Source organism: Condylura cristata, unplaced genomic scaffold (assembly GCF_000260355.1).
Source record: "Condylura cristata isolate star-nosed mole 26May11 unplaced genomic scaffold, ConCri1.0 scaffold00016, whole genome shotgun sequence".
Taxonomy (NCBI): Eukaryota; Metazoa; Chordata; class Mammalia; order Eulipotyphla; family Talpidae; genus Condylura; species Condylura cristata.
Window position 1 is genome coordinate 15,290,949 of NW_004567117.1, and position 27,804 is coordinate 15,318,752.

Here is a 27,804-nt window from a genome sequence, read left to right on the forward strand (position 1 = left end):
GGGAAGGAGAAGGCTTAAAACAGGGGAGGGAAGAACACAAGGGTCTATGGTGATGTGGTGGTGTGAGGTTTCTGGGGTTACACCTGAGGGGAGAAATCAAATATTGAACAAAAATGAACAACCATGTAAGGAAATAAAAAAAAATTTAATCAGTTTAAAAAAAGTGGCCCTCTTCTGGTTGTGTAAAACTTAAATGAGCATAATACTGTATTTCATGAAGACAGTACAATCGTGTCAGAGACCTCTGAAACTGTTAGAATTGCTATATGTCAAGAATATAGAACTAGAAATATTTTGGGGCGCATATCAAAACAAATCACATATTTATTATGCTGCTGGTAATTAATTAACGTGAATCCCTCACCTTGAAATCATCGGGAATGAGGAGTTTTGATGTTCGTAGAAAATTCAAGATATATCTGAACATCTGTCCATCTCTGTCAATGAAATAGTGCTGTTTGAGACTGTCCAAAACAATGGGTTCTGTACCATCAAAAAGTCTTCCGATTCTGTGATAGGAAAGAGGGAACAGTGAAGACAATTAGAATCAGTTGTTTGCCACTAAGTGTAAGAGCTACCATTTTGTGTCAACCGTAGCAGTTTCAAAACTGGCAGTCAGGAAAAAATCACCCTTTAAGTAGTAATGGTTCTCTGAGAAGTGCTGGTCCCTGCTTGATAAATATCTCAGGGCCAGACAATTCAAAATAGTCTCAGGTTTTCTCAAGTAAGTTTTTTACTCACTTTCTTTTACCTGTAAAGGAAATGTTCCTGACATGGTGATTATGGGTAAGTGCTGTCACTATAATGGAAGATCATGTCTTTCCTCTTGTTACTTAAAACGACCTCTGCAGCTTAAAAAATGTTATTGCTCCAAAGTGTCTTTTAAACAGATTCCACAAAAAAGCAATTTTGTTTTTAAGAAATGTGTTTTCTGAGCTTTTCCCATGAATCCCAAACTTGTTAAAAAATAAAACAATGCCTATATGTTAACATCTACATATAATTACAAAAAAGAATAATTGAAAATATTGCTTGTCTAGAAAAACATGTTTTCCATTAACAAAACACAGTTTAGTTTCTTAAGGTCTTAGCAAACATAATTCCTAACAGCCAGGCATCATCATAAAAACTATATATGTGAACTAGTGCTGAACATTAAGTAATTGTGGATAATTTTTAAAAACAGGAATCCATAATGCTTTTCCCATTTATAGAGTTAACATTTGAACTGAGGTTACAGTTGAAGCATTCTGCACTATTATCATTTATTCATATAAAGAAGATTGGTCCTACTTACCCATGCCTATAATCAGTTAACAGAAAATGGTCATATGTCTATCTGAGCAAGCAGGGGGTTGAGTAGCAACAAATATCCTATGTTAGAAAACGGAACTTATTAGTTATACTAGAAATCATTCCTTTTACCAAAAGAATGTATTTTACTTTTCACAGGCAGAGAAATGGCTCTGCTTTTAAATGAAAAGCTTCTGCAGCACTCCTAACAAATCTATGTCTGATTGGGAACGTCATTTAATTGCTTTCAGTCATTTTGAAATCATATGTTCTTAATCTTAGGTTGAAACTGGACAGATGTAATAGTAGACAATAATCCTGCCACTCTTAAAATACAGCAAGCTAACAAATAAGAAAGGACTACCCCAAAAGACATGCATTTTTAACTCATTTCTTACCAGAAACTAGAAAGTGCAAATAAGAAAGCAACTTATTTGGGGAGGGGCTGGTGGGAGGGGGAGAGAAGCAAGAAACTCCTTATAGTCAGATGCTATTTCTAAAACTCAGCATCCTTTTCTCAGTTTTGCCCAACTTTACATATTTTCTGAGTGATTATCCAGGGGGTAGATTCCAGCCATCCTAGTGTTCTTTGCTAGGATGCTACCTTGCCATTCATTTCTCATTCACATCAATCAAAAAGTAGGCTACACAAAGAAGAGGCAGTAAAGCTAAAATATATTTAGTCACTTATTTATAGTGTTTCCAAGACAGTTTGCAGGATGGAAAAGAATGAGACTTGTTTGCTTATTATTAAAGCATTTTACTTTTCACTGTTAATAACATGATAAATTTGCAGCTGACAGGGAAAGAAAGGGAAGCTATATTTATTAAGCTTTTTTTCAGATAGCTTTCACTCTCCTAAGACTTTCTGTATGTAGCAAACTCATTATCCTCCTTTTAAGGATGAAGAACTAGGCTCAAAATTATGAGTAACTGGCCCAGCTAGTTAAGCAGCATTGATCTTAAAGGCACCTCCTTACAATGATAGGAATGAAAAGAATGACCTCTATGGACTGAAAGCTTTTCCTGTAGGGTTTTATTTCTATCTTTTGTTTGTTCAGCTAGAGCTTTACAATGTAATCTAAGCAATGATGATTTTTAAAAAAAAATTTATTTATTTATGCATACAGAACTGGGGTGCAGGCTAGAGGCTCAGGGGCAGTGAGAGCATTCACCAGAGACAGAGTGGGGAGCAGAACAGGCAGATAGACAAGTATACTGCTGAGGTGAGCAGCGGGCCAGTCAGGAGATATCTGCCGTGCTGCTGGGAATCGAACTCTTGCTGAAGTGACTTTAGCTTCTTAGTGCTGTGCTATGCCCGCTGAGCCACCAGGGAGGGCCCTAAGCATTGACGATTTTGTGGCCTGAAATAGTATCAATAATTGCAAACACTTGCGTAAAAAGGTGGAAAGTATTTTATTCTTAAATGGAAAGTATTTTATTCTTAAATCCTATGCTTATTTTTAATGCTCATTTCAAAATCTAGATGTGGATGTACACTAGCACGGCATAAGTGATTAATAACTCTCCACTTAGTGAATAAGTAAAGGAGTAACTGAGTGGGGAAAGGAATGAAGCTCAGCCAGTTACTGCTGTTATCTGGATGAGTCCATTCCTCTGCACCTCCCTTGCTTTGATAAAAATGATTTCTTTTATAAAACCACCCTAACTTTCTCTCAGGGTTGATAAGAAAATGAAATGATGTCATGGCAGCTCAAGAGAAGCAGAGCAACAGAAGGCATCCCTAACTAACAAACAAACATTTCTAGGAAGGCAGCTCTCAGATGACCGCAGGCGCTAAGGAACAGGATTTAAGGAGTAAATGGAACAATCTTGGCAGAAGTGTATTGTTACAGACCTTTCCAAGATCGGAGAGAGGAAACTTAATTTAAGTGTTTTTAGGATGCAAAACAAACAAAAGCTACCTCTGTGAGATCCAGGAAGTTGTGTATAGCTGCAATTAGCTGCATTTAGCAGCACCTTAACATCTGACTTAGGGGAAATAGGGAAAGAGGCAAAGGACAGGAGCCCAGCTTGGACACAGAAGAGGTAGTGCCTGTGGGCAGGCCTGGGAGAAGCACAGGGGCAGACTTCCTTGAAGAAGAAAGTAGAGGAGGAGATGAGGAGGAACTGGACCCCACCCTTCACTTCAGAACCCCTAGCAGGGTGCTGAGCAGGGAGGCCCAGTAAACTTGACAGGGAGCTATTGCTTGGAGGATCACGGGGGCGGAAAGAGACTTAAAGATGGTGGTGAAATACATGTTGGCCTCCTACTTAGGGCTGAACAAGGCTCTGTGGTCTGTGCAGGAGCTGAGAGGGAATAAAGGACTGTTCTGAGAAGGGAAGTCTCAAATGAAGAGCCGGTGGGCCTCATCCACGCACATTCCTGACTGAGGTGAAGGCCCCTTGGTGAAGAAAGAAGGCCTGGATTTGAGGCAACTGATGTGAAGAGTAAAAAAGGGAAAAGTGCTGTTGATGTTCTTAACTTTAAAAGGAGGAATGTTTGCATTGTGTAAACAATGCCGAGGAATGGACAGTGCCAGCGATCGTAAAATGGCGTCCATGGGTGGGGGTGTTGATATTGAGCTGAAGGTGCAGCGCCGTGAAGCATATTGTTTGGCTAAGCAAATAAAGGGGAAAATCGACACAGGCTGTATTTCTTGTGGACATATGAATGGAGTTACAAATCAAACTGCACTGATTGTAAACTCTGGTGCCTAAAAACTATGTGGAACTGATTACAGTTTACTAACCTCAGAGAGCATTCCTGTTTTTCAACTGACCAAGACCAAGCTGGCTCTGGATGATGTATGGCTGGTTTTGTTTTCTTTAAATACTCACCGAGCTAAGTACAATGCTGAGAAAAACTTCCTTCTACAACTGACTTTTTGATACATTAAAGAAAAATATTTTATGGGTACAGGGGTTAAGTCTCAGCACTCTCACTAGCCAATGCACCTGAGTTCAGTCCCTGTCCAGGGAGCTGACCCACATGGCAAAGCAGACCTATTCCTGAGCAGTGTATTTCAGTAGATCTGCCTGTTCTGTTCTTTTTTTTTTTTTTTTTTAAAAGATTTATTTATGTTTACAGAAATGGGGTACAGGCCAGAGGTGTGGTGGGTGAGAAGATCCACCAGAGACAGAGTGGGAAGCAGAATAGGCAGATCCACTGAAATACACTGCGGAGGGGGGCAGAGGGCAGGTCAGGAGAAGTCTGCCATGCCATGTGGGTCAGCTCCCCTTCAGGGGATTGAACTCATGCTGCAAGGGCCTCAGAGAACTTCATAATGCAGTACTTTAACTCGTTGTACCACCAGGGAGAGCCCAAAAATAAATCTTTAAAAAATATGTCATTTTAGATAATTTCAAACTTACCAAAGGGTAGAAAATTATATAATGAATCCCCCAGTATTCATTCAGTTTTAGAAGATCTGAACTCTTGGCCAGTTTTGTTCTACCTATACCTATGCCTTATTCTCCCTAGTGGGATTTTGTAAGTAAGTCCCAAACATTGTTCATTTTTTTTCCTTCTCAAAGAATATATTGGGGAAAATTTGGATAGTTTAGGGGAAGAATAGGGAAACAGATAATTGTAGGGGAAATTGCTACAGAAGGGAAGAGAAGACAAAGGAAAACTCAGTGAAGGCGTATTGACAAGCAACCCAGCTGAGAATGGAATGGAAAGACATGGAAAGTGGCTTTTAGGTTTCCAAGTCTCCCAGCATGAGGTTTGCATTCTCATTCTTCCTATTTGGCAGCAACAAATGGTTTTTCATTTTTGCGTCTTCTCTAGGATCCACACATAGTCTGTATCCAATAAGATTACTGTTAATGGAATTATCCCAAGTTTATGTTCAGTTGTCAATTTCACATAACTATTTTTTTTTGTATTTCACATAAAAATTTTTCTAGACTTCTAGTGTCTATAATATGCAAAAGAATAAAGTTTATCATCCTATATTTCATCTGTAAATATTTTATTAATAGGATTATAAAGACTTACTAAAAATATGCATTAGCAGATATTGAAATACATCCATCTTTCATGTTTTTTAATATTCACATTCTACTATTATTCTTGTTTATGGAGAAGATAATGCAGGGCCAAATCTCTGAGGAAATTAAGCTCTTTTTGGTGGATAGCAAGTCTGTTTCCCCCCCATGGCTCACCCTCCTTCTCATATAATGAATTGTACACACTGGTCATTAAAGAAGTCTTAAATGAAAGACTGTCTAGAAACTCATTTACCTGGCTTAGCATGAGTTACTCACCAAGCATCGTCTTTATGTATTCATTTCTTTTTAGAACTTAGTGTCTCTAATTTAGTGTGATTCAGATCCTTAAGGATCTGTCTTCTTTATTCTGTAGTCACTCAGTTATTCACTCATTCTTTCCATCAGTATTCACTGAGCCTAACTATGAGCTACAGGGGATGCCATGGGGTGGGAATACAGAACAAGTGCAGTGAGGCAGTGTGTGAGTGTATTAAGAGCACTGTGGGGACACACAGGAGCACACCCCAATCAACTTCAAAAGAAAGCTCATTAGAGATCTGCAGGATAAGCAGAAGTACCAGATACAAGGGTGGGAGATAATGTCAGGTCAAAAAAAGAAAAAAAAGGTGCCAGGAAAAATACAAAGGCTTGAAGGTGAAAAAGGGCTAGCATGTGATTATTCCTCACTGGGTCAGAACTGGCTGAAACATGAGGCTGAAGCAGCAGAAGGGATAAGCCAGGCCAAGGAGTTGTCATTTGGCTTGGTAGGTTGTGCGACTGACATCAGGTTAGGCTCTCTGTGATATTAAGGGAAAAAGCGAATTTAGAAGACAGAATCAAAACAACAAATGTGATATCACATCACCTTACAGATGCAGCTTTTCGCTAGTCCACATCCTATCTCCTCTGCTGTGCTTTTGACGATGCCACTTGCACAGAGCACAGCAATGGCTTTTAACCCTGACTGCAGTGGAATCACCTGTGGAGCTTTAAAGACATACAGATGCGGGCTACCAGATAGTCTTGCGTAATTACTGGTCAGAGGTGGTGTCCAGCCACCTGCATGTCTTAAAAATGCCCCCCAGTGGTGGCACAGGGGTGATTTGGTGATGGGAAACCCACGGGGATTACAATTGAGATGGAAAAAAAAATGTGCAAAATGATGTAAAAATAAACTTTTTAATAAAAAAAAATGCCCCCCAGGTAGGCTAATGAACAGCTGAGTTGAGAATTAGTGCAAAGGAACATGAGCAAGACACAAAAAAGAAGCCAATGCCATCGACTTGAGATGCTTTCTGACATTCTGTCACTTTGAATTGTCCCCACACTTTTAGAAATGAAGGATCTCCATCCAGGGTCACCTAAGAAACAGAGCCCCCAAATATGTAATACTCTAGGGTGCACTGCTGGCTGTAAGACCACCAAGCTGTACTAGTGGGGATGGAGAGAGGAAGGCACCATGCCAGCTCGTGCCAGGGGTGACACTAATGCTTGCTACACTTTACTGAATAGACGGTGTGCCAGGGAGTGAGCCAGCTGGGGTCACCATCACAAAGGCTTTATTTCATTTTATTCTTACAGCGAGGTACCCATGTTATTTTCATCCCTCAGGTACAGAAACTGAAGCCCAGAATGGTTATCATGTGACTTAGGTTCTAACTGAGATCTGATTCTAAAGTCTGTTCTGGCTACTAAATATGATATTTTTCATTTATAAATTAAAAAACCAAGCAAATGCACAAAAACAAAACAAAGGAGACAACAACCACACAACTTCCCCTGAAAAGTTGTATTTACAGTTCACTAGGGTTTGTTAACTTTGCATGTTACCCCAAGAAATACTAGTTGTTATCTATTTTTTTAGGGAAACTCATTTATTTAATAGCTGGGATGCAAAAAGTTGACGCTCAGGAGTTTGGTGTAGTGGAGTGGAGGTATGGGTGTCAATATGATTTGAATCAAAACACCCCAAGACATTGGAGGTTACTTTCAAATGGCTGGTACAACCCTGAAGGGGGCATAGGAAGAACTGGGAAGGTGAGACTTCTCAGGACAATGAAAACATCTGGGAGTGGGCCAAGTATGGGGTTCCAACTCAGTTTACCTTGCAGCTCTGTGTTCACCTTCCATGCTACGTCCCTGCCCCTAATCCTGACGAACCTGGATGGGTCTGTCACTTTCCAGCTAAAGAATCTTAGAAAAAGTTTCAACCTGAGGCTTCACAGCTCTTGGCTAGTCATGCTACAGCGAGCACGTTGCCTCAACTCTATGGCATGTAACTCAACACCGGTCCTGCTTAAGCAGTGGTGAGTGTGTTTCTCCTTCTGCACTCAGATCCAGTGCACATGGTAATGACAAAGGCAGGGTGGTCTAAGAGCAGGGCTCATCTGTGCTTTCCGCAGGACCCATGAGCCAACCGGGGGAGGGGAGGACCTTGCCCAGAGGTGAGGCAGAAATCAAGTGTCAGGGATAAGATCAGAGGACAAAGATGGTGAGAGATAAAGAGTGTAACAAGTTGTTGGGCCTCTTTACCCACTTAACCCTCCCAAGAAACGCATATTTCTTCACTATGAAAATATTGTTGGCACTTGAGGAAAAGATTTTATTTAGAGTGTAGTGCAGATATATTTTGCTAAGAGATTCAGAGGCAACTTCTAAATTACTTCTTTGGCATTACTTTCTGGTGATATTTTTTAGTTATAAAAGTGATACCTATTCATTATTGAACAGTAGAAAAGTATATGGGATGAATATACAGTAAAATAGAAAGACAATCTGCCATGAGCTCCTTAGGTATCAAGTCAGTAATGCCTCCTAGAACATTCCTCTGCAAAAAAAATCTGAGGTATAGAGTATTTTTCTATTGAATGCTTTTGTCTTCAGAAGCACTTGTACCTTCCTATTTTTTAGTGTCTACTAATCCAAATGAGTAGATTCCCAATCAAATTTCTGTCTTAATATTTGAAACCTAACAGAGACAGCAAGGGGGAGAGGGAGGGTGACAGTCTATGTGTCTGTGTATGTGCAGCTGTGTGTGTGTGAAGGTGCACCAACGAGGGGTGTGTGGAGAACTGTCACTGCAGCTGGCGCGAGGGAGGAAAGGACACACGGACATAGGGGACAGCACTGTGACCAGTGCAGAGCTTGTCCTCTTTCTGATGCCATGAGAGGATGGCAATAGAGTGGATGAGGGGAAGAAAGATGCTAGGATGGTATCTGGAACTTTCTGAAACAAAGGGGTTCAATTGCATGCTCCCTATTTTTGTATACATTTTAAAGCATTCATATCAAAAAGCTTTCTTTCCTTTTTTTTAAAAAAATAATAGTTTATTTTTACATCATTTTGTGCCTTTTTCCATCACAGTCGTAATCCCTGTGGGCTTCCCACCACCAAATCTCCCATGTACCATCACCATCGTCTAATGCACTTCTCTATCCCATAGGGGTTGTGGAGGCCAAGAGGGGGCTTTCCAGATTCCTGCCTGGCAGGGGGCACGTGAGGCTGGAAGGCAATGGAGGGACTTTGAGCTGTGCTGAAGGTGAGAGGACAAGCAGAAAGAGAGGGCTGGAGCGCCTGATGGGCCCCTAGGGAGACAAAGTGTCAACAGCAAGGGAGGCCCAAACTCAGAGGAGTGGTTAGCATGTTTACTGCTGCTTTATTTACAATAGGAAAGACATGGAATCAATCCAGATGCCCAAAAGTGGATGACTGGATTAAAAAGATGTGGTACATATACACAGTGGAATATTACTCAGCAGCCAAAAAGATAAACTCATGCCTTTTGCATGGATGGAGCTGGAAGGGATCATGTTTAGTGAAATAAGCCAGAAAGAAAAGGAAAAATACCAGATGGTTTCACTCATAGCAGGAGCATAAAGGACCAGAGGGAAAAAAATAATAATGAGCAACTATATACCAGAGACACTTTACAGGGGTGGAGTGGGGAATGGGATCAAAAATGGGGGGGTGGGGGGAGGAATGCACTGGACTGTGGTTTCTTTCCTTTTGAAAAAGGGAATTCCATGCTAAACATTATTATAATTTTAAAAAAGCACCCATTGATTTCTTGTCTTAGAAATCTAAATTATTATAAATAGCATTTAATTTCCTTTAAATATTATAGCTGCTTTTAAAAATACTAGGAAAAAATCTACTTCTATATAGTTTCCACACTTGAGAAATTTTGTCTGTATTTCTTGTACACAGATAAACTTAATTCAAAGCCTGTTATTGAAATGGACAAAAGTAATTTAAGAGAGAAAATACCCTCTTACTACAAACAAGCAAAACAATTACATCTACTTATGGGGAAGTAATGTTTCCAGTACCTGTTCCCTGAGGCAGTATCATTTTCTTAAATGATACATCTAACTGAGGAAAGTAGGGAAAGAAAGGGAAGTTTAAAATATAAGGGAAAAAACAAACAAGATCAACAACAATTGAAGAACTCATCTTAAAGAATTGTCACAGGTGACAAAATGATGGCCCAGGCCTAGCTCCAGGCCAACAGGGGTGTTGCTAATCCTCCAGGAATCTCAGGAGTCCTCCTCATGACTCTCCAGCTAGAAAAATTTTACATGGGAGGGTTACATGTGAAAATGCATTATTATAATTAAGCTGATTAAGAAAAACAGCAGAGAATATATAAACAAATTAGGTCTTTTATTTCTTTGTATTTATGGAATGCTTACACAGACTTGGTGTTTTGTTGAGCTGCTTATAATAGGCATGATGCTGTCCCAGGGATGCCATGAAAGGGCAAGTGAGGGCAGGCAGGGAAGGCTTCCTGGAGGAGGCAATGCCTGTGCAGTGTTTTAAGGATCAATAGGCACAAGGAGAAGGGTGCTGGGGCTTAGAAAAGAGATTTCAGGCAAAGTTACAGAGGCATCAAAAGAAGGACATGGTGGTCGGCGGGGGGTGGGGGGGGCGCCCCAAGGGAAAACAATATATGTCTCAAAACATTGACCTGTATGGAACTTAGATGAGTGTCCTTCACAAGATCTTGGATTTGGTCTTTTTAGTATTGTCTTGGGAGCTCCTGACACACTGAGCCCCAAAACCCTCACCCGTGGGTTTGAATTCTAGCTTTACTATTGTTAAGACCAAATCAGTTTGAATTTTAATGGTCTCATCTGAAAAACAGGTCAATACCTAGCACAAAGAATTAAGACGACTAAATAGATATTGGGTAAGAGCTACATTTACTATTAACTACATTTACTACATGCAGGACATAGTACAGAGTCTTTACAGCTACTAGGTAGGTATTATCAACCCCCTTTTCCAGGCCAGGACACTGCAGCCAGCTGGTTGACCAGGAGGCCAGACTTCATGAGTGGCTGTTGAACCATAGTGCTTGGAGCCAGGCCCTCCTCAGTGTCCAGGGTCCTTCTGCTCCCTGGTACAGGGCTGTGTCTGCCAGGCATGTGCCTGGTAGTTGCTAACAGATTTTCATCCTTCAGAGGCTGCTACTCTGAGACAGAACTCTTACTGAATATAAAATCCTGTGTGCAACCTGAATTGAAAGAAAACTTCTAAGATCAGCTAACCCTGCTCTTGACTTGAGCAGGGTGTCTGTTAAAAATGATTTCTAGGGGGCCTCCCTAGTGGCCTAGGTGTTAACTCTCAGTGCTACCACCTCAAAGGCCTGCCCTCGATCCCCAGCCAGGGAGCTGACCCACATGTCACAGCAGACCTCTCCTGTGTTGCCCGCTGCTCCCTTCTGCAGTGTATTTCAGTTGACCTGTCTGTTCTGCTCCCCACATCTCTGGTGAATCCTTTTATCCCCTCTCACCTCTGGCCAGAACCCCAGTTCTTCTACTCAAGAAAAAGAAGTAAAATTCTCTTTATTTATTTAATTTTGGGGTTTTTTCCCCCCAAAGATTTATTTATTTATGCATACAGAACTGGGGTAGAGGCCAGAAGTGCAGGGGCAGTGAGAGGATTCACCAGAGACAGAGTGGGGAGCAGAACAGGCAGATCGAGGAAGTACACTGCTGAGGGGAGCAGTGGGCGGGTCAGGAGAGGTCTGTCAGGCCATGTGGGTCACTTCCCTGGTTGGGGGTGGAACTTGTGCTGCAGTGACTGTGGATAGCTTTGTGCTGTGCTTTAACCCACTGCACCACCAGGGAGGGCCGAGTAAAATCGTTTTTTAAAAAAGGTTAAAAAAAAAGTTCTAAGATCAGTCTAGGATCGGATCATCGTAACCTCCTGGGGGTCCATGTTGACGCTGGTATTTTCAGATCCTGTTCAGGTTTTTGTGAGCAGACAAGCATGCACATGTGGCCCCATGGCTAACCCCCCTGCCTCTGTGTCCCCAACAGTCTGTTTTATATTTGGCGGTATTTTGCACACTCCCTTTTTCTCTTGATTTAAAATTCTAGGATGTTTTCTGTTTTATAATAATCACTATACTGAGAAAAAAATGTAATTGCTAACTTTTTTGAGAATTGGTGCTAGGCATACTACTAAAACTTGATGGATTATCTGATTTAATGCTCAAAACAACTCTGCAAAGTTATATATTGAAATTACTGATGAAGAAACCGAGTGAGAGAACCTGGAGTAGCTTGCTGAGTTGCTGCACTGGTCAGTGGTTTCCCTGCAGGGTGTAGGCCCCACCCCATCACCCATTTGTCTGTCTGTCTGAGCACTCGCAGCTCCTTCCCAATTTGGCATCTCCCACCAGAATTTCTTCTTGCAGTTCTTGTTTCTAACTACACAGAAAATTCTTCTGCATGTGTTTTCACTGAATTGGATTTTTTTTTAAAGTTTACTTATTTATGCATACAGAACTGGGGTACAGGCCAGAGGTGCTGGAGGTGAGAGGATTCACCAGAGACAAAGTGGGGAGCAGAACAGGCAGACCGACAAAGTACACCGCTGAGGGGAGCAGCAGGTGAGACAGGAGAAGTATGTTGCGCCATGTGGGTCACCTCCCTGGCTGGGGCTAGAACTCATGCTGAGGTGGCTCTGGCTAGCTTTGTAGTGCTTCGTTTTAGCTGGTTGCAACAGCAGGGAGGGCCCTGGACCTGATTTTGAATGACTACTTTTATTCCTGAACTCCTGAGTACTAACAGCCTACTGATCAAATAACTCCTCAATGACAGTCATTCCTGGGTATCACAGCCGCATCCCTGTGACTGTGCTCCCTCAGTGGCCCACCCTGTCACTGTTATGATTATCGGTGACACGGGCAGGGGACAGAACCTGTCTCATCCCCGGGTGTCCTACTACTCCAGACTGTTGGAATCAGCTTATAATTCGTCATAGCAGTCACTTCACATAGAACCTCTTGTTAATTATCTGACACTAGGGGAGCACTACTCAGAGCCAGCTGCTTCTATTTTCAATTAACACTTTTCCCACTTCTAATGGGGCCAGCAGAACAGTAGCTTACAATGAAGTATTTAAATATTTTGCTTAGTACCTGTAAATGAAAAAAAATCAGACTTAAAATAATGCTTCATACAAAAAGAACGAACAAGGAAAATACAATTGACCTAGAGACTAGTTACAAGCTTTATGAAAACTTAACAGATGCATGAGAGACTCAATCTATTCTGCCTCCTTTGTACCCCTCTACACAATACCCAACTTCTCTTCTGACATTCAAGGGTCTTACAACAGCAACATAGCATCATTCAAATACTTGAAAGGTGTTCATATGGAAGGGTGGCTGGATAATGAAAAGGAATGAATTATTCTCTCATGGTATGACTTAAGAGTGACCTGGAAACAAAAACACCTTCAAAACTAGGCTTTAAGATGACAAAGCCAAGGGAGGAGATTTAGCCTCAAGACTGTGAACTATACCGCCTTAGAAGAAAGAAAGGCTAAAATTGGGTGACATATTTACAGAGAGTCAAAAGTACAAAATATTTTAGAGTATATAGAAAATGCCCACACCAGCCGTTTGTTTACAGAAACGTCCAATTGCCTCTTCAAATCACAATAGACCATATGCCTCGGCTTTCGACCCTGAGAAATTTATGATTTCTAATTTATGTTGCAAGGTTATTTAAACACTCACCAAATCAAAATGACAAGTGAAAAATAGTAAGTTTGTATCAGCTCATGATTCAAAGACAACATTCTTGGGTGTGTGTGGTTGGGAAATAATGAACCAGGCTCCTGACAGCATTCTGCCCTTGGCAGCTCTGCGGCCAGCAATGTACGGTTGTAGGTGTGTGTCTTGTGTAACCGTCTTCTGGAGCTCAGGCCGCGCTTATCACAGTTCAGGAATTTCCCCAGCAGCACCAGACTGGTCCATAGACACACTGGGCTGTAGGAGTTTCTACTGCTAGTTCTCCCTATTCCTTCCAACCAAACAGAACCAAGTCCCAACCTGCAAAACACAAAAAAATCAATGTTTCCTGGAATGAGAAGTTCTCATTATTTCTCTTCCTTTCAGATGAGCCTACACAGAAGCTGATAAGCTTTTTTTAACGTGCTTTTTAAATAAGATTTATTTATTTATGAATACAGAACTGGGGTAAAGGCCAGAGGTGCAGGGGCGGTGAGAGGATTCACCAGAGACAGTGGGGAGCAGAACAGGCAGATCGTTGAAGAACACTGCTGAGGGGAGCAGCAGGTGAAACAAGTGAGGTCTGCTGCGCCATGTGGGTCATCTGCACAGCCGGGGATCGAACTTGTACTTAAGCGGCTGCAACCAGCTTACAGTGCTATGCCCTAACCCTTTGCGCCACCAGGGAAAGCCAGAAGCTGGTAAATTTTAGTAGTCATTTGATACCTGTGTGTCTCATGTTTGTTCCTACAACTTTCCATTTGGAAGTCTAGGTGACAAATGCAGCAAAGTCAAAACCCATTTTTCAAACAAATACTTTTGCTTGGTTTTAAAATCTGTATGAAGGAGCACAGATGGGACCACAAGGGCCAGACAGGTTGTATACCTGGAAATTCAACTCACCATTATTGCTGGGTTTCTCTAATTGTCAAGGATAACAAGCAGGGTGAAGAACAGTGTTATTTATATTTAACGTGATTCTTTGATGTGCTTGGTTGTTAGAACCTTTGTTTCAGTTCACTTTTTAAAAAAGATTTATTTATGTATAAATACAGAGCTGGGGTATAGGCCAGGGGTGCAGGAGCGGTGAGAGGACTCATCAGAGACAGAGTGGGGAGCAGAACAGGCAGACTGACGAGCTACACTGTTGAGGGGAGCAGCAGGCGGGTCAGGAGAGGTCTGCTGGCACCTCCGGGGCCAGGGATTGAACTCACACTGAGGTGGCTGCAGCCAGCTTGCAGTGCTGTGCCTTAACCTGTTGCGTAACCAGGGAGGGCCCTGTTTCAGTTCATTTTAATGTATTCAACAATTTTCTCTACGTTCCACCCTTTGGGCCATCTTGTCACCTCTACCACGCATCATCCAGGTGGTGATGTTCTGATGAAGTGCTTCCCTTTGGACCCTAAGGTTATGGATCAGTAGACTTCACTTAAAAGACCTTTTTTTTTTCTTTTATGTTGACTGCACACTTTGAGACGAAGACTTTTCATTTTTTAGGCAAGCTTCAAAAGCCTCCAGGGCCTTCTAGCTTTTTTTTTCCAAATCAATTTTTCAGAGGGATGGCAAGGGCCTGGCCAAGCCTAATGAGGTTGGGTGGGAGTTCTGGAACACGTTCAGCTCAAATCACAGAAACAAGTCTGGGCGAGCTCAAATTCACCTTTCAGTTATGAAGCCTCCTCAGCCTGGCAAGGTTTGCTACTGTTTGAAAGTGGTGGTTAGCTGTTAGGTGTAGTTGTAACTTATCTTCTGACTATGGAAAGCACTATCAGAAAAGCTACACAAGAGTCAAAATAATCATGACCACCAAAAAAGATAAATAGCGATACATAACTAGCAAAGCAACACATGGTGTTTATGCGGCACAGAAAGCAACCACTCAAAGACAGACATTTTCTCACACTGTATTTTGATTGGATTCAAACAGTCCAGTAAAGAGCTGTTTTAATTGTGGGACTGAAACATGGAACTTTGTGTTTTCTTCTGCCAATATGATTGCCACTAGACTGGATCTTCTGGGTGTCTGCCTTGGGAACAGGCACTTTGGGAATATGCTCCTGGTATACCCGGGACTTCTCATCCCACCACCTCTCACACTCTCTCATCTCCCACTGGGAGCACCCTGGGCCTATTTAATAGTCCACCATGGAAAGCATGTTGCACCCACTTCTGCTTGCCCCTTTTTCAGGGAGCTGTTGCTACTTCATATCTCCAGGCACCTGATAATGATGTTTAGAGGAAGAATATTTACCGTTTCTCTTTGAGGCTGTAAATTCCACATTTCTTATGAAAGTAACTGGCATTTGGAGGGTTAATTATGAACTGATACTAGACTGGACTATCTGGTGTACAAAGTGAACTGACCCCTTCTAATAACATACCTTAGGTGTCAGCGAGGGGCATGAGTGAACCAAGAAGGTATCCTTTAGAGTGTATTCTGAAGGTGATTATTATATATATATATTTTTAAAGATTTATTTATTTGTGCATACAGAACGGGGTACAGGCCAGAGGCTCGGGGGCGGTGAGAGGCTTCACCAGACACAAAGTGGGGAACAGAACAGGCAGATCGACGAAGTACACTGCAGAGGGGAGCAGTGGGCGGGTTAGGAGAGGTCTGCCGCGCCATGTGGTCACCTCCGGGGCAGGCGGGAATCGAACTCATGAGGAAGCGGCTTTAGATTCTCAGTGCTGTGCTTTAACCCACTGCGCCACCAGGGAGGGCCCTGATTATTATATTTTTAAGTTTTCCAAGTTTAAATGAAAACTGTAACATCATAAGTGTAGTTGTGAATAAGGGAGGAAAGTTTATTTTCAGATGGGCTTCAGAAAATAATTTCCCAACTTGAGAGTAACTTACAGTTTCATCCTAGCAAAGAATACAAACAGCACAGTCACCTCACCATCCTAAAGTGAGATATATACCTTCTGTTACATGGAGACTTCGTATCTACGAAGAGTAGAGCACAGTGATCTGAGGTATCAGAGCTAAACACTGTACACAAAAATAACACTGTAGGTGCATGATTTTGCACATAAAACTACATTGGTAAACACACACTTTCAAATGAAGTGCTCAATCCAAGTCAGAGGAGCATAACTGACTGAAATGGCGGGTTTGAGGAGCTAAAGTCACAGGAGAGTTGTGAGCGGCATCACTTCATCACAACAGATCAAAACAAATCCAGTCAGTGTTTTTGTCCCAAGTTGTGAGAATCAAGCCTGAATCTCTACAAAAAACCCCACTTTCACAACCTGTCCCCAGTGCCACCCTGCGGTACCCACCACACTGTACAAGCTGGCACATTTGTTTGACCGCCCTGCTCTGCAGATCAGATGGTCAAACTCTGAGATGCAGGTAGGCGTGTGGGTGCTGATAAGGCTGAATATTTCCCTCATAGCCTAAGATACAGATTTAGTAATCGACAGGTAGAGCTCAGGAATCTGCATTTCTCCCAAGCATCTCGAGACAGAAGGGGTTTGGGGAGGAGGTATCATTTGGAGCTAAATATTCTGAGGGCAGGTGTCATCCTTGTATTAGTCCCTGATTTAGGGTCTTCTTACTCCTTTGCTTCAGAGTAACTAGACTAGAAAAACCCTTTTCTGGGCTCTGAAGAAAAATGGCTGCGAATCTTTGCTGCCCAGTTAGGATTAAGCCTGTCATTAGCACCTGATGATTCAAAGTGTTTGACCATCACACTGAGGTGGCTGAGTCGCTCCAGGTCACTGAGAGAAACATTAAGCAAAACTCATTTGACAGTCAACAAATATTTATTAAGCATTTGCTCTGTACCAGGCATGAAATAAAAGGCTCTGAAGACTACAGGGAGACTGTTGGGCCTGCTGTTCCAGGAAGGACAGAGCCCAGCAGGAAGGGGGACAATGCACCAGTGTGCCTGGGCCCCTCCACTTGGTAAGGAGCCCTAGTATCCAGGTGTTGGCAGAGTGGCACTCCTCTGGCACCACGGGCCAGGGGGTCACTGACTGCTTCAGTAATGCTTTTCTCTTCGGAACAAATAAGCAGCCATCAGCACGCGACAGGTGACGGCTCCAAGGCCACCTTGGTCCATTACTGCAGGCCAACACTGCACACAGGACATTGGGGCCTGGATGGAAGAGCTCCCCGAAATCATCAGGCAAGTCAGAGAAAGATCCCACTGTCCAGTCTAACGTGGTGACTCTTGGATTTTTTTCTTTTCTTTTTTTTTTTTTTAAAAGATTATTTATTTGTGTATACAGAACTGGGGTACAGGCCAGAGGCTTAGGGGCGGTGAGAGGCTTCACCAGAGACAGAGCGGGGAACAGAACAGGCAGATCGATGAAGTACACTGCTGAGGGGAGCAGCGGGTGGGTCAGGAGAGGTCTGCCACGCCATGTGGTCACCTCCGGGGCAGGTGGGGATCGAACTCATGCGGAAGCGGCTTTAGATTCTCAGTGCTGTGCTTTAACCCGCTGCGCCACCAGGGAGGGCCAACTCTTGGATTTTTTAAAAAGTCAAACCACATCAAAAATGACAGCGCTGCCCTGCAAGAACGCAAGGGCAACAGAGGAGTTTGTCCAAAGTTGAACAGGGACTGGTCAGGGAATTCTGGCCACCTCGGGGGCTGAGGGTCAACAGCTGGAAGCAGTGTCCCAGCACTGACTGAGCTCTTGACTGGGGAATAAGGCAAAGGCAGACTGAGAACAAAGCAGCTTGAAATGTAGGTGTCCACATTCCTGGCTAAAGACCACTTTTAGAACAGAGTCCAAGAAGTGGTGAGATGGACGGTACACTGCATAGCTGGACACAGTAAGCATTAAGACAGCCTCGCGCTCAGTGCCTGTCCTGGAATGGCACACTCAAATCTTTGCCATCAGGATGGCTTTTTTTTTTTTTTTTTTAAAGAATCCTGCTTGAGTCTCACATGGCCCGAGGGCTGAGAAGCATGGCTATTGTAGGGTAAGTGAAGCTGATCAGGCTTTTTATTTTTTTAAAGATTTATTTGTGCATTCAAGAGCTGGGGTATAGGCTAGAGGCTTGGGGGGGTGGTGAGAGGATTCACCAGAGAGAGAGTGGGCAACAGAACAGATAGAATGACTGAAATACACTGCTGAAGTGAGCAGCAGGCGAGACAGCAGAGATCTGCTGCGCCATGTGGGTCACCTCTGTGGCTGGGCATCGAACTCATGCTGCAGTCGCTGCTGACTGCTTCATAGTGCTGCGCTTTAACCCCTTGTGCCACCAAGGAGACCTTTTATATCATTGGCCTGTGTGGCTATCACCTATGGCCTTGATTGTGCTAATGCAGGAGGAACTTGGGAGTGTGGACACGGGGCTGATTATGGGCACCTGGCATATGGGTGCATGTATGAGTGAGTGTGCACACCTGAGCTAGAGCCAGGGCTAGAGGACAGCGTTGCTTAGGACGGATGACAGCTATGAGAAGATGAGCGAGACCGCGAAAGAATGCCAGAGAGAGCCCAGAGAAAAAGTGTAAAGACTTGCTGGGGGCTTCCCTGGCTTATCAGCATAAAGGCTGGCCACTACAGCTATGAAAAAGGAAAAGTAAGGGGCCTGGAGTCAGAGTGGGAGCTGGACTACTGGCTCTTCTGTCTGCTAAGTAAGACTGAACACATCATTTAACCTCACAGTTTCAGTGCAGTCATCTGCAAACTGGGCCCCGAACAGCCCCTTCCTAGAAGGCTTTAATGGCTTATTAAAGGAGATAAGTGAGATAAGCGAAGCCAGTTCAGCCTTTGACCTCCAACTTCTAGTTTGAACAGCTTTACTCAATTTGCCCTTCATTGTTCTGAGAGTCTGACGTCAGTGTACTGCAATATTTTAACCAATTATTAATTCACATATTAAGCAAGATTTGAGTGTCACTCCATAGTAGGGGCAATACTATGTATGTACCAAGTCGACAAAGGTGAAAACCCAGCGAAAGAGCTTTCCAGGCAGAGGATTTCTATTTTAGCTGAAGTTGTGTCCTTAAAAAATAATAAAAAAGGGGCCCTCCCTGGTGGCGCAGCGGGTTAAAGCACTGCACTGAGAATCTAAAGCCGCTTCCGCATGAGTTCAATCCCCGCCTGCCCCGGAGGTGACCACATGGCGTGGCAGACCTCTCCTGACCCGCCCGCTGCTCCCCTCAGCAGTGTACTTCGCCGATCTGCCTGTTCTGCTCCCCGCTCTGTCTCTGGTGAATCCTCTCACCCTCCGCATCTCTGGCCTGTACCCCAGTTCTGTATGAATAAATAAATAAATCTTTAAAAAAAATAAAAAAAATAAAATAAAATAATAAAAAAGGAAGACCGTGACCCATAGCTTTACCCTAATTGCTTCAAGCTAGATACTCAGTGTAACTCCTCCCACCTCCATCACTGCTTGGCCACTGAAAGACCAGCAGAGAGAGACCAGCAGAGGGGAGTGCCCTGCCCCCTCCCTGGTCACTGGGAGGAGTGGTCTAAGGGAGAAGACTTGTTATTTGCTTCCAAAGGGCTTCACATACTTACTTCAACATCTTTTAATTCTTCACTTTGATGAAATCCAAATATAACTTTAATGACCAACAAATGCGAAGTTAAAGAAAATGTATCGCACTTTCACAGTTGATGTAACGAGCAGGGTGGCCTGAAGAGGCGCTGTCCCTGGACTGTTTCAAACCCTTGGGCCAGAGTCTGCCTCCCTCAGGTCTTGGCTGGTCCTTCCCTCCACCTAAATGAACTAATTGAAAGGTGACTGTGCATATTCACCACACTTGTGGTAACAGGAGCTGAGTCACAAGCCTCAGAATAGGCAACTGATCATAGATCCGGGTGATTTGTGATACCTAAGTGGCAAAATGTGCTTGTAAATCTAAACTACAAACAAACTAGACTTTGTCTGGGAAATGCACGTGCATAAAGGTAATTTTTCAAAGCCACACAAAACATAAGAACAAGATTACCTTTAGGCTTGACATAAAGGGCACACCACATCCCAGAGTGGGCCTATTGCCTCCATTTTGCACTTGTTACCAACTCACATATGTTCCTTGATTGTTTACTTGTTTTTCATCCCCTCCCCCATGTAAACTAGACAAGGGAGGACTAATAGGCCAGCGTGTGCCCTGGCTGAGGGAGCAGACTGAAAGGACATAACTAGGAGCATCACAGGCCCTTTAGTGGGATAGCAATTTTCTTTGAATGATGCTCTATAACAAAACTTTTTGAGTCAGATCACTTTAAAAGCTAGGCCTGTTTTGTTCTGGTATAGCAGAGGAAGTTTGTTAAATCCACTGAGAGTACAGCATAAGTTATGTACAGAAAAGACCGACTTTTCAGCACTCAACAGAAAATCCAGTTTCACTGGTTAAAAAAAAAAGTTCGTTGAAGCTGGTTTCTTTTACTCTTTGCATATATAACGGAGGAGTGATTATAGAAAAATAATATTGTAAGATGAAAAGAACAGACAAAAAAGAGGAGGAAGCTTTTCCCTATTACCCTGGAGAAACGCCATTTTTCCTTTGCCAGCTGCTTTTCTTCCTTTTAACTCTCTCAGTAACTACTTTTCTTTTTTTTTTTTTCAAAAATCAACGAATCTAACTAATTAAAACTGTTCACCATTTCATCCATTTCCACAGACCTTTTCCCAACTGCAGGAAGAGGCTTTCTTGCCAGAGGTACTGAGATTATATATTTAAAGTTGACATTAACTCATCTAACGCCCCGCCCCCAGCCTATTCTGTGACTTTACATGATAGACACTGAATTACAAATCATGCTGGTCAAAGGAACAGGTTATATAATAAAAAGCTATTTAGTGCCATGTAACAATCCTACAAGAAAGTCCATGAATTACGTTCCATAGTTATTTTTTGTGCTAGTTCCATAGTTATATTTTTTATTGTGCTCCTGAAACGTGGGCCCATATGGTGACACTGGACCCAGGTCTGTGGTCTCATGGGGTGGATCTTTATCTGTGGACTGTGGCACTTCCTCGGAACCGGAGAGTCATGAAGTCACAGCACAGAATCCTAGCCCTCATGCAGGAAAACAGAAAACTTCCTAAGCAGGCACAACAATTACACGAAAATCCACTGTTAAGAATTCAGTCGTCCTCAGAGTATGTGCACAAATCCCTCAATATTGCAGTCATCCAAATTTCCTTTCAGTGTAGCGCCACATAAACCATTCTGTGATGGCCAACACATCTGAGAGTGAAGCACGCCAGAAGCTGATCTCTGCTGGCAAAGCACACATGCTTGGCATCGCCATCCTAAATCTCCAAATACACACACCCCTTGGGTGGCCATGGGTGTCAACTCCAAGGCTGAAGGCTGAGTGTCTTGAGTTTTGCAATTACCTACATTTGCCAGTGTGCTTAGTAACTCTGCTGCTATTTAGGAGAGACCAATTTAGCATAATCTACTTATGTGGGAGTGAACGCATGTACTGGATTTAAAATACACAAAAGCTATGTCGAACAGTCAGTTCAGATGGCTCGGGGATTGTAACATGAGATCTTGTCTTTCACCCCTAGGTCACTGGCTGACAGTCAGCTCTTTCAGCTAAGACCCTGGCCTTATTACCACCTGATAGGAGGTTTGGTTAATTAGCAATACTAGACCACTTCCTGGTTTTCAAAAGTCCACATTGTTTTTGGTAGCCCTGACAGTAAAGCATGAAACAGTCCTAACTTTAAAATCAGATTGGTGCCTTCAATCAGAATCTCTATTATCAATCACACATACTTAAGATATTTCAGAGTGCCATTTTTCATTTGCCAGGTGCTTTTCTTCCTTTTAAATCTCTCAGTAAACTACTTCTCTTTTTTTCCAAAATCAACAAATCTAACTAATAAAAACTGTTCACCATTTCATCCATTTCCACAGTCCTTTTCCCAACTGCAGAAATGGGCTTCTTTTCCAAAGGTGCTGAGATTATATTACTAAAGTTGACATTGACTCATTTAAACCTCCCCCTCTCTCCCCAATAACTTATTCTGTGACTTTACATGATAGACACTGAATTATAAGCCATGCTGATCTAGGCACAAGTTACATAGGAGATTTTAAATTACTCTGGCAAATTACTTAATACATATTTTTTGTTATTAATGATATTAATAATAGGCACTATGGATTTTTCAATTAGGTATAATCAGGTCGTCCTTAAGTTTCTCAGGGTAAAAGTAAAGTAAGACCCACTTCTCTGCCAGGTGTCTAGAATGTATAATTTGTTAGCGACAGGCTGACTTCTCTGGAAGCAGTGTTTATCACTGAGCTGGTGTGAATCAGTTCTTGGCTCATAAATACCTCCAAAGAGCTGTTTTGCATCTTATACAAAACATTGGTAAAGACAGTGCCCACTGCTGATATGTTATACTTCAGTTAACTTGAAAGCTTCAGTCCCTTTGGCTAAAAACGGACTGATTATGGAGATGAATAATCATGCAAGTGACTAACCTTGTTCTAAAATACAGAAGTCAACTTGCTTATTGAATTCCTGATCAGGGCTTACAACCCAAAAGAAAGCACATGGGTACATACAAGTGGAATCTGGCAACCTTGGTCAGGAAAGAAGTGGAGATAAAAAAGCATTTCTTTTGTTGAATTACCATCATGGTGTAGCATGAAATATTCATGGAGGAAGAGGCCTGTATGCGCTGGGATTACCTTACGTCTCAGTGTTGTTTGAAGCAGATGGTCAAAATCAAGATCTTAGGGAAATTAGAGAGATTCCTATTTTATTGGTCTGGGGCAGGGCATTGCATGGCCTTTTAATGCTTCCCAGGTGCCTCTAAGGTTCTGCTGGGTGGCCCATGGTGACACTTCTTGGATCAATATTCTAAAGATGGTCTTGAGTCAAGAGGGCAGATTAAATAGACATAGAATAAAAATCATTCCCAAATATATAAAGAAATCATACAACTCAATAGCTACCCCCCAAAACCCCAAGAAATAAAACAACTATTAAAAAATGGGCAGAAAATCTGACTAGCCATCTTCTGAAAGACATAACAGGTGCAGGAGAAGGTACATCACTAATCAGGGAAATGTAAATCAATGCCACCATGAGATTACTTGACAGCTGTCATTAAGGCTATGATAAAAAAGCACAAAACAAATAACGAGTGCTAGGGAGGCTGTGGAGAAAAGGGACCCACCACAGAAAGTGAGAATGCGAATATAAGCTGTGCAGTCACTCTGGCAGACAGCACAGAGGTTCCTCAACATGTCAGAATTACCAGAGGATCCAGCAGTGCCATTTCTGGACCTTTATCTGAAGGAAATGAAAACATTAACTTAGAAGAAATACTCATCCTCAAAATAATTACTTCCAATAGTCATGATATGGAAGCAGCTGAAGGGCGTATAGATCTACAGTGAAGCATTACTCATCCATAAAAAAGAAAGACATCTTGGGCCCTCCCTGGTGGCGCAACGGGTTAAAGCACAGCACTGAGAATCTAAAAGCCGCTTCCGCATGAGTTCGATTCCCGCCTGCCCCGGAGGTGACCACATGGCGTGGCAGACCTCTCCTGACCCGCCTGCTGCTCCCCTCAGCAGTGTACTTCGTTGATCTGCCTGTTCTGTTCCCCACTCTGTCTCTGGTGAAGCCTCTCGCCGCCCCTGAGCCTCTGGCCTGTACCCCAGTTCTGTATACACAAATAAATAAATCTTTAAAAGAAAAAAAAAGAAAGACATCTTGCCATTTGCAATAACATGGTAGGCCTTGAGGGCATTATGTTAAATGACGTATGATGGCACTTATAAATGTGGAATCTAAAAACAAACAAAAAAACCCCCATCTAACTCATAGAGCCCAAGAACGGGTTCTTGGCTGCTAGAGGCAGAGGGTGAAATGGGTACAAGGGTCAGAGACACAAATTCTAATGTATAACGAAGAAGTCCTGGAGATGCCATGTATAGCATGGTGACTTGTGTTAATAACAATGTGTTGCATATTCAGAGTCAATGAGAGCTTATATTAGAAATTCTTATCATAAGAAAATAACTATGCATTGGTGATGGATGTTAATTGGAATTATTGTGGTGATCATTCTGTAAAATAGATAACTATCAAATCATTATTTTGTACACTTGAATTAATATGTTACATATCAATTATACCTAAAAAAGGAGAAAAAGAAAGGAAGTGGAAAAAAAGTCAATAATATTTCAAAATGGAATAAAGGTTCTTTGTGGGATCTTTGAAAATGTAGAAAGACAGTATCTTTTAAAATTACTTGTTGCAAACAAATTAGTGTTTGTACATTCTAAGTTTCCCCTTGAAATCTTAGAAAATAAATGCTCTCCTCCCCTCTGGGCATCACCAAGGAAAAGGCAGGTGAGAAGACTGAGGTACTGTGGAATCTAGAGGACTTGACCTTGTCTGAAAATCTACATTCACGGACAAGCTAATGTTCTATGATTTATTCTAAAAGGGTTATTGATACGTAAGAGATTGTCCTATAAATTGGAAGGAGTGCCTGAATACGTGGGCAAAACATGAAAAACGATTTCTCCCCGTATCTTTGATTACTCAAATCAGTGAAAGAGTTTCCTTATCTGTTGACTTCATTATTTTTAAAGATTTATTTTATTTATTTATGCACACAGGAGCTGGGGTGTAGGTCAGAGATGTGTATGTGTGCACGTGTGCGTGCGTGTGTATGAGAGAGAGAGAGAATTCCCCAGAGAAAAGTGGGGAGCAGGACAGATCTGAAATACACTGCTGAGGGGAGTAACAGGCGGGTCAGGAGAGGTCTGCTGTGCCATATGGGTCATTTCCCCAGCTAGGGATGGAACTCGTGCTGATATGGCCACATTTTAAAGGTTCAAATGCTGCCTGTGGCTAGTGACTGTCACATGGGCTGATGCAGGACCCGGTGCTGAGCTCCGAGGACTGTGATACACTCTCAGTGAGTGGTTAGCAAAGCACAAGGCAGTCTCTCAGCAACCCCGGTAGAGTCTTGCCAGAGGAAGACCGTCCAACGAGACACTACTGGAGGCCTTTTAATAAGCAGCACCGAAAGGGTGAAACTGGCCAATTATTTGAAGAGAAACGAATCAGCAGAACCTCTCACCTTCTATCTTCAACTCTTACCAATGGGCCAAGGGAGCACCCCAAAGGCCAAACCCTTGAGGGACACAGTAGGAAGAGACCCACACAGCTACAAGGACACCGGAAGGAAAGCTACTGTTTCCATCATGTGTGAATGGTACCATCATTCATGTTTCCCTTTGAAACATTACCACTAATGTTTTAGAATCTAAGTCTAAAAAACAGATGGAAACAAAAGGCACTGAACAGACTGGTGAATTTCACCTTAGATGAAGATCTGCTTTTGGGCCCTTTTTGTATGACTATTATCTAGAATGAAGTGTTCATCTGACGGGGGATTTTCTATTGGTTGTGTTGCTGTAGCAGATTATTTAAGGGAATGGAAATACATACATATATACATATATATAAATATATATATATATTTTTAAATGCTCCTTATATAGTGATGTCCTTGAGAAATAGAGCCATCACTTGACACCGCTTTCTAGTTGCTACTACAATGTACTTATGGAAGGTGGGGACTCCGGAACACGGATCACTGACTGATCAGAGCATCTAGTTTTTGTTAACTGACTTAATGAAATCTACCTTTTTTTTTTTTAAGAAATTTCTTCATTTTGATTGTAGAAATGAAATCTAAAGATCAAGGAAAAAGAATTCATCTATCTCCTCTTCAACCTTCACTTTCTTCCAGAAACTATTAGGCTGCGGATTGAGATTTGGAAAAAACAAAAACAAAAAAACAGGCTTTGTGCAGTTAACCACATGACAGCGGTGTTTATAGAGTGCTGTCTAGCAGGCTTCGGGCCACCCGCTATCTGCACTTTGTAACTCATTCTTACAGGATACAATTGATGCCCTTTTGAAGCCCAAGCAGCAATGTTTCCACTTCATATGAGCAAAAACAAGAGGGGAAGCACTTTCATTTTCTGACAACAGCCCATATGAGCTCATGCCTCCTTCCCCACCCACACACAACCAGAGAACACAAATGCCGTCCCAAGAGGGATTACAGGCACCCCATTTAGGCAAAGGCCATAGGGCTCAAAGCGAGTGGCTTCCACGAAACACCCTTAGGCAACATAGGTGTGTGTGGGAGGGGACACCTCATGATAAATGTACACCATCTATTCGTAGCCCACTTTCCTTCATATTTCCTTCTATATTTATTCTGTATTTACTTCTCTGGCTTGAACTCTCACAAGCTCCATCACCCTCCCCCCCTTTTGTGAACATGACTACCCTGGCTTCCTGGACTTCTGCATACTGTTCTAAATATACTGTCTTGGGGGTAAGAGTCTCTCTCATTCTTTTTTTTCTCCCACAAATTGGTGGGGCAAGCAATCTCTTTAAAATTATAGAAACTGATGACATGCTCTAGAAGAAGACAAAGAAAGCAGAGTGGGAGCTGAGCTTCTCAATGTAGTCCTGTTTGTACTACAATGAGAAAGGTGAAGATCTTGAGTGAAATGTTAGCAGATCTCCATTCAGGACAGTCGTACATGGACCTGATGAAGCTGTAAGCCAAACTCTAACAGGAAGAAGACCTACGGCCACCTCCAAGAGCTGCCCGGGTGGCAGGTGACCTGGACACTTTGGTGTCCTGATCCTGCCCTAATGAGGCCAGGCCGCTGTGCTGGTCAAAGGAAAAAGAGTTAGATCATCAAACACATGCAGTCACTTCTGAGGGGGAGTTTTCCATTTTGTCAGTTACCTTGATTCTGGGTATTTGGTGAGGGTGGCCAGGCTGCTGGTGTACATGTGGCCGCCCACGTCAATGTGGACGGGCGCATTGGATTTTGTGAGTTGTGCTGGAGTAGGAATGCCTTGGTTGTTCAGTGGAGATGCAGGAGATCTAGTGATCAGAGGTCTTGACATATTGGGCCGACTGTCCTACAGAGAGATAAGCAAGTTTAGACATGTTTTCTTTTGTTAGTGGAGAGAAAGGAAATAAACATCATAAAGAATAAGCCAGTGACTCATTCGGCAATAAAACCTTGACAACTAGTAGGCTTTTGGTTTGTGATAATGACTATTAGAAAAACAAATTCTGTAACAAAGAAAACTTCCCATGCTCGGAATCAAGGAGCTGAACTCACATTCACTTCAAGCCATCGTGAGCATTACTGCAGCTTGTTTTACCAATCAATCCTCCTTGCGCTTAGCAACTGGGGAAGTACCATTCATCCCAAATGAAAAGATAATCAACACTTAAAACAATACACATCTAAATATAATGTGTGCTTTCGCCTTCTCTTTAAAAACTTCCTTATTGCTATGCACTTGGAATAAATACATGCCTTCAACACGTGTTCTGCAAAATGTTTTCTTCAATTTCTACTTTTCAATTTATTAAGAAAGAGGTCACGGCCCTCCCTGGTGGCGCAGCGGGTTAAAACACTGCACTAAGAAGCTAAAGCCACTTCCGCATGAGTTCAATCCCCGCCTGCCCCGGAGGAGA

The 27,804-nt window shown here is 42.5% G+C and overlaps 1 protein-coding gene across 1 annotated transcript in view; it reads right to left on the minus strand.

The window, feature by feature from the left end:
* Positions 1–27,804, minus strand: part of KCTD1 (potassium channel tetramerization domain containing 1) — a 93,011-nt gene that overhangs the window by 19,298 nt on the left and 45,909 nt on the right. Inside the window, exons 4-5 of the mRNA XM_012725782.1 lie at positions 27,058–27,236; positions 365–509 (exon numbers count right to left, since the gene is read on the minus strand). Of these exons, the coding sequence (XP_012581236.1) occupies positions 365–509; positions 27,058–27,236 (324 nt within the window). The remainder of the gene's footprint in view (positions 1–364; positions 510–27,057; positions 27,237–27,804) is intronic.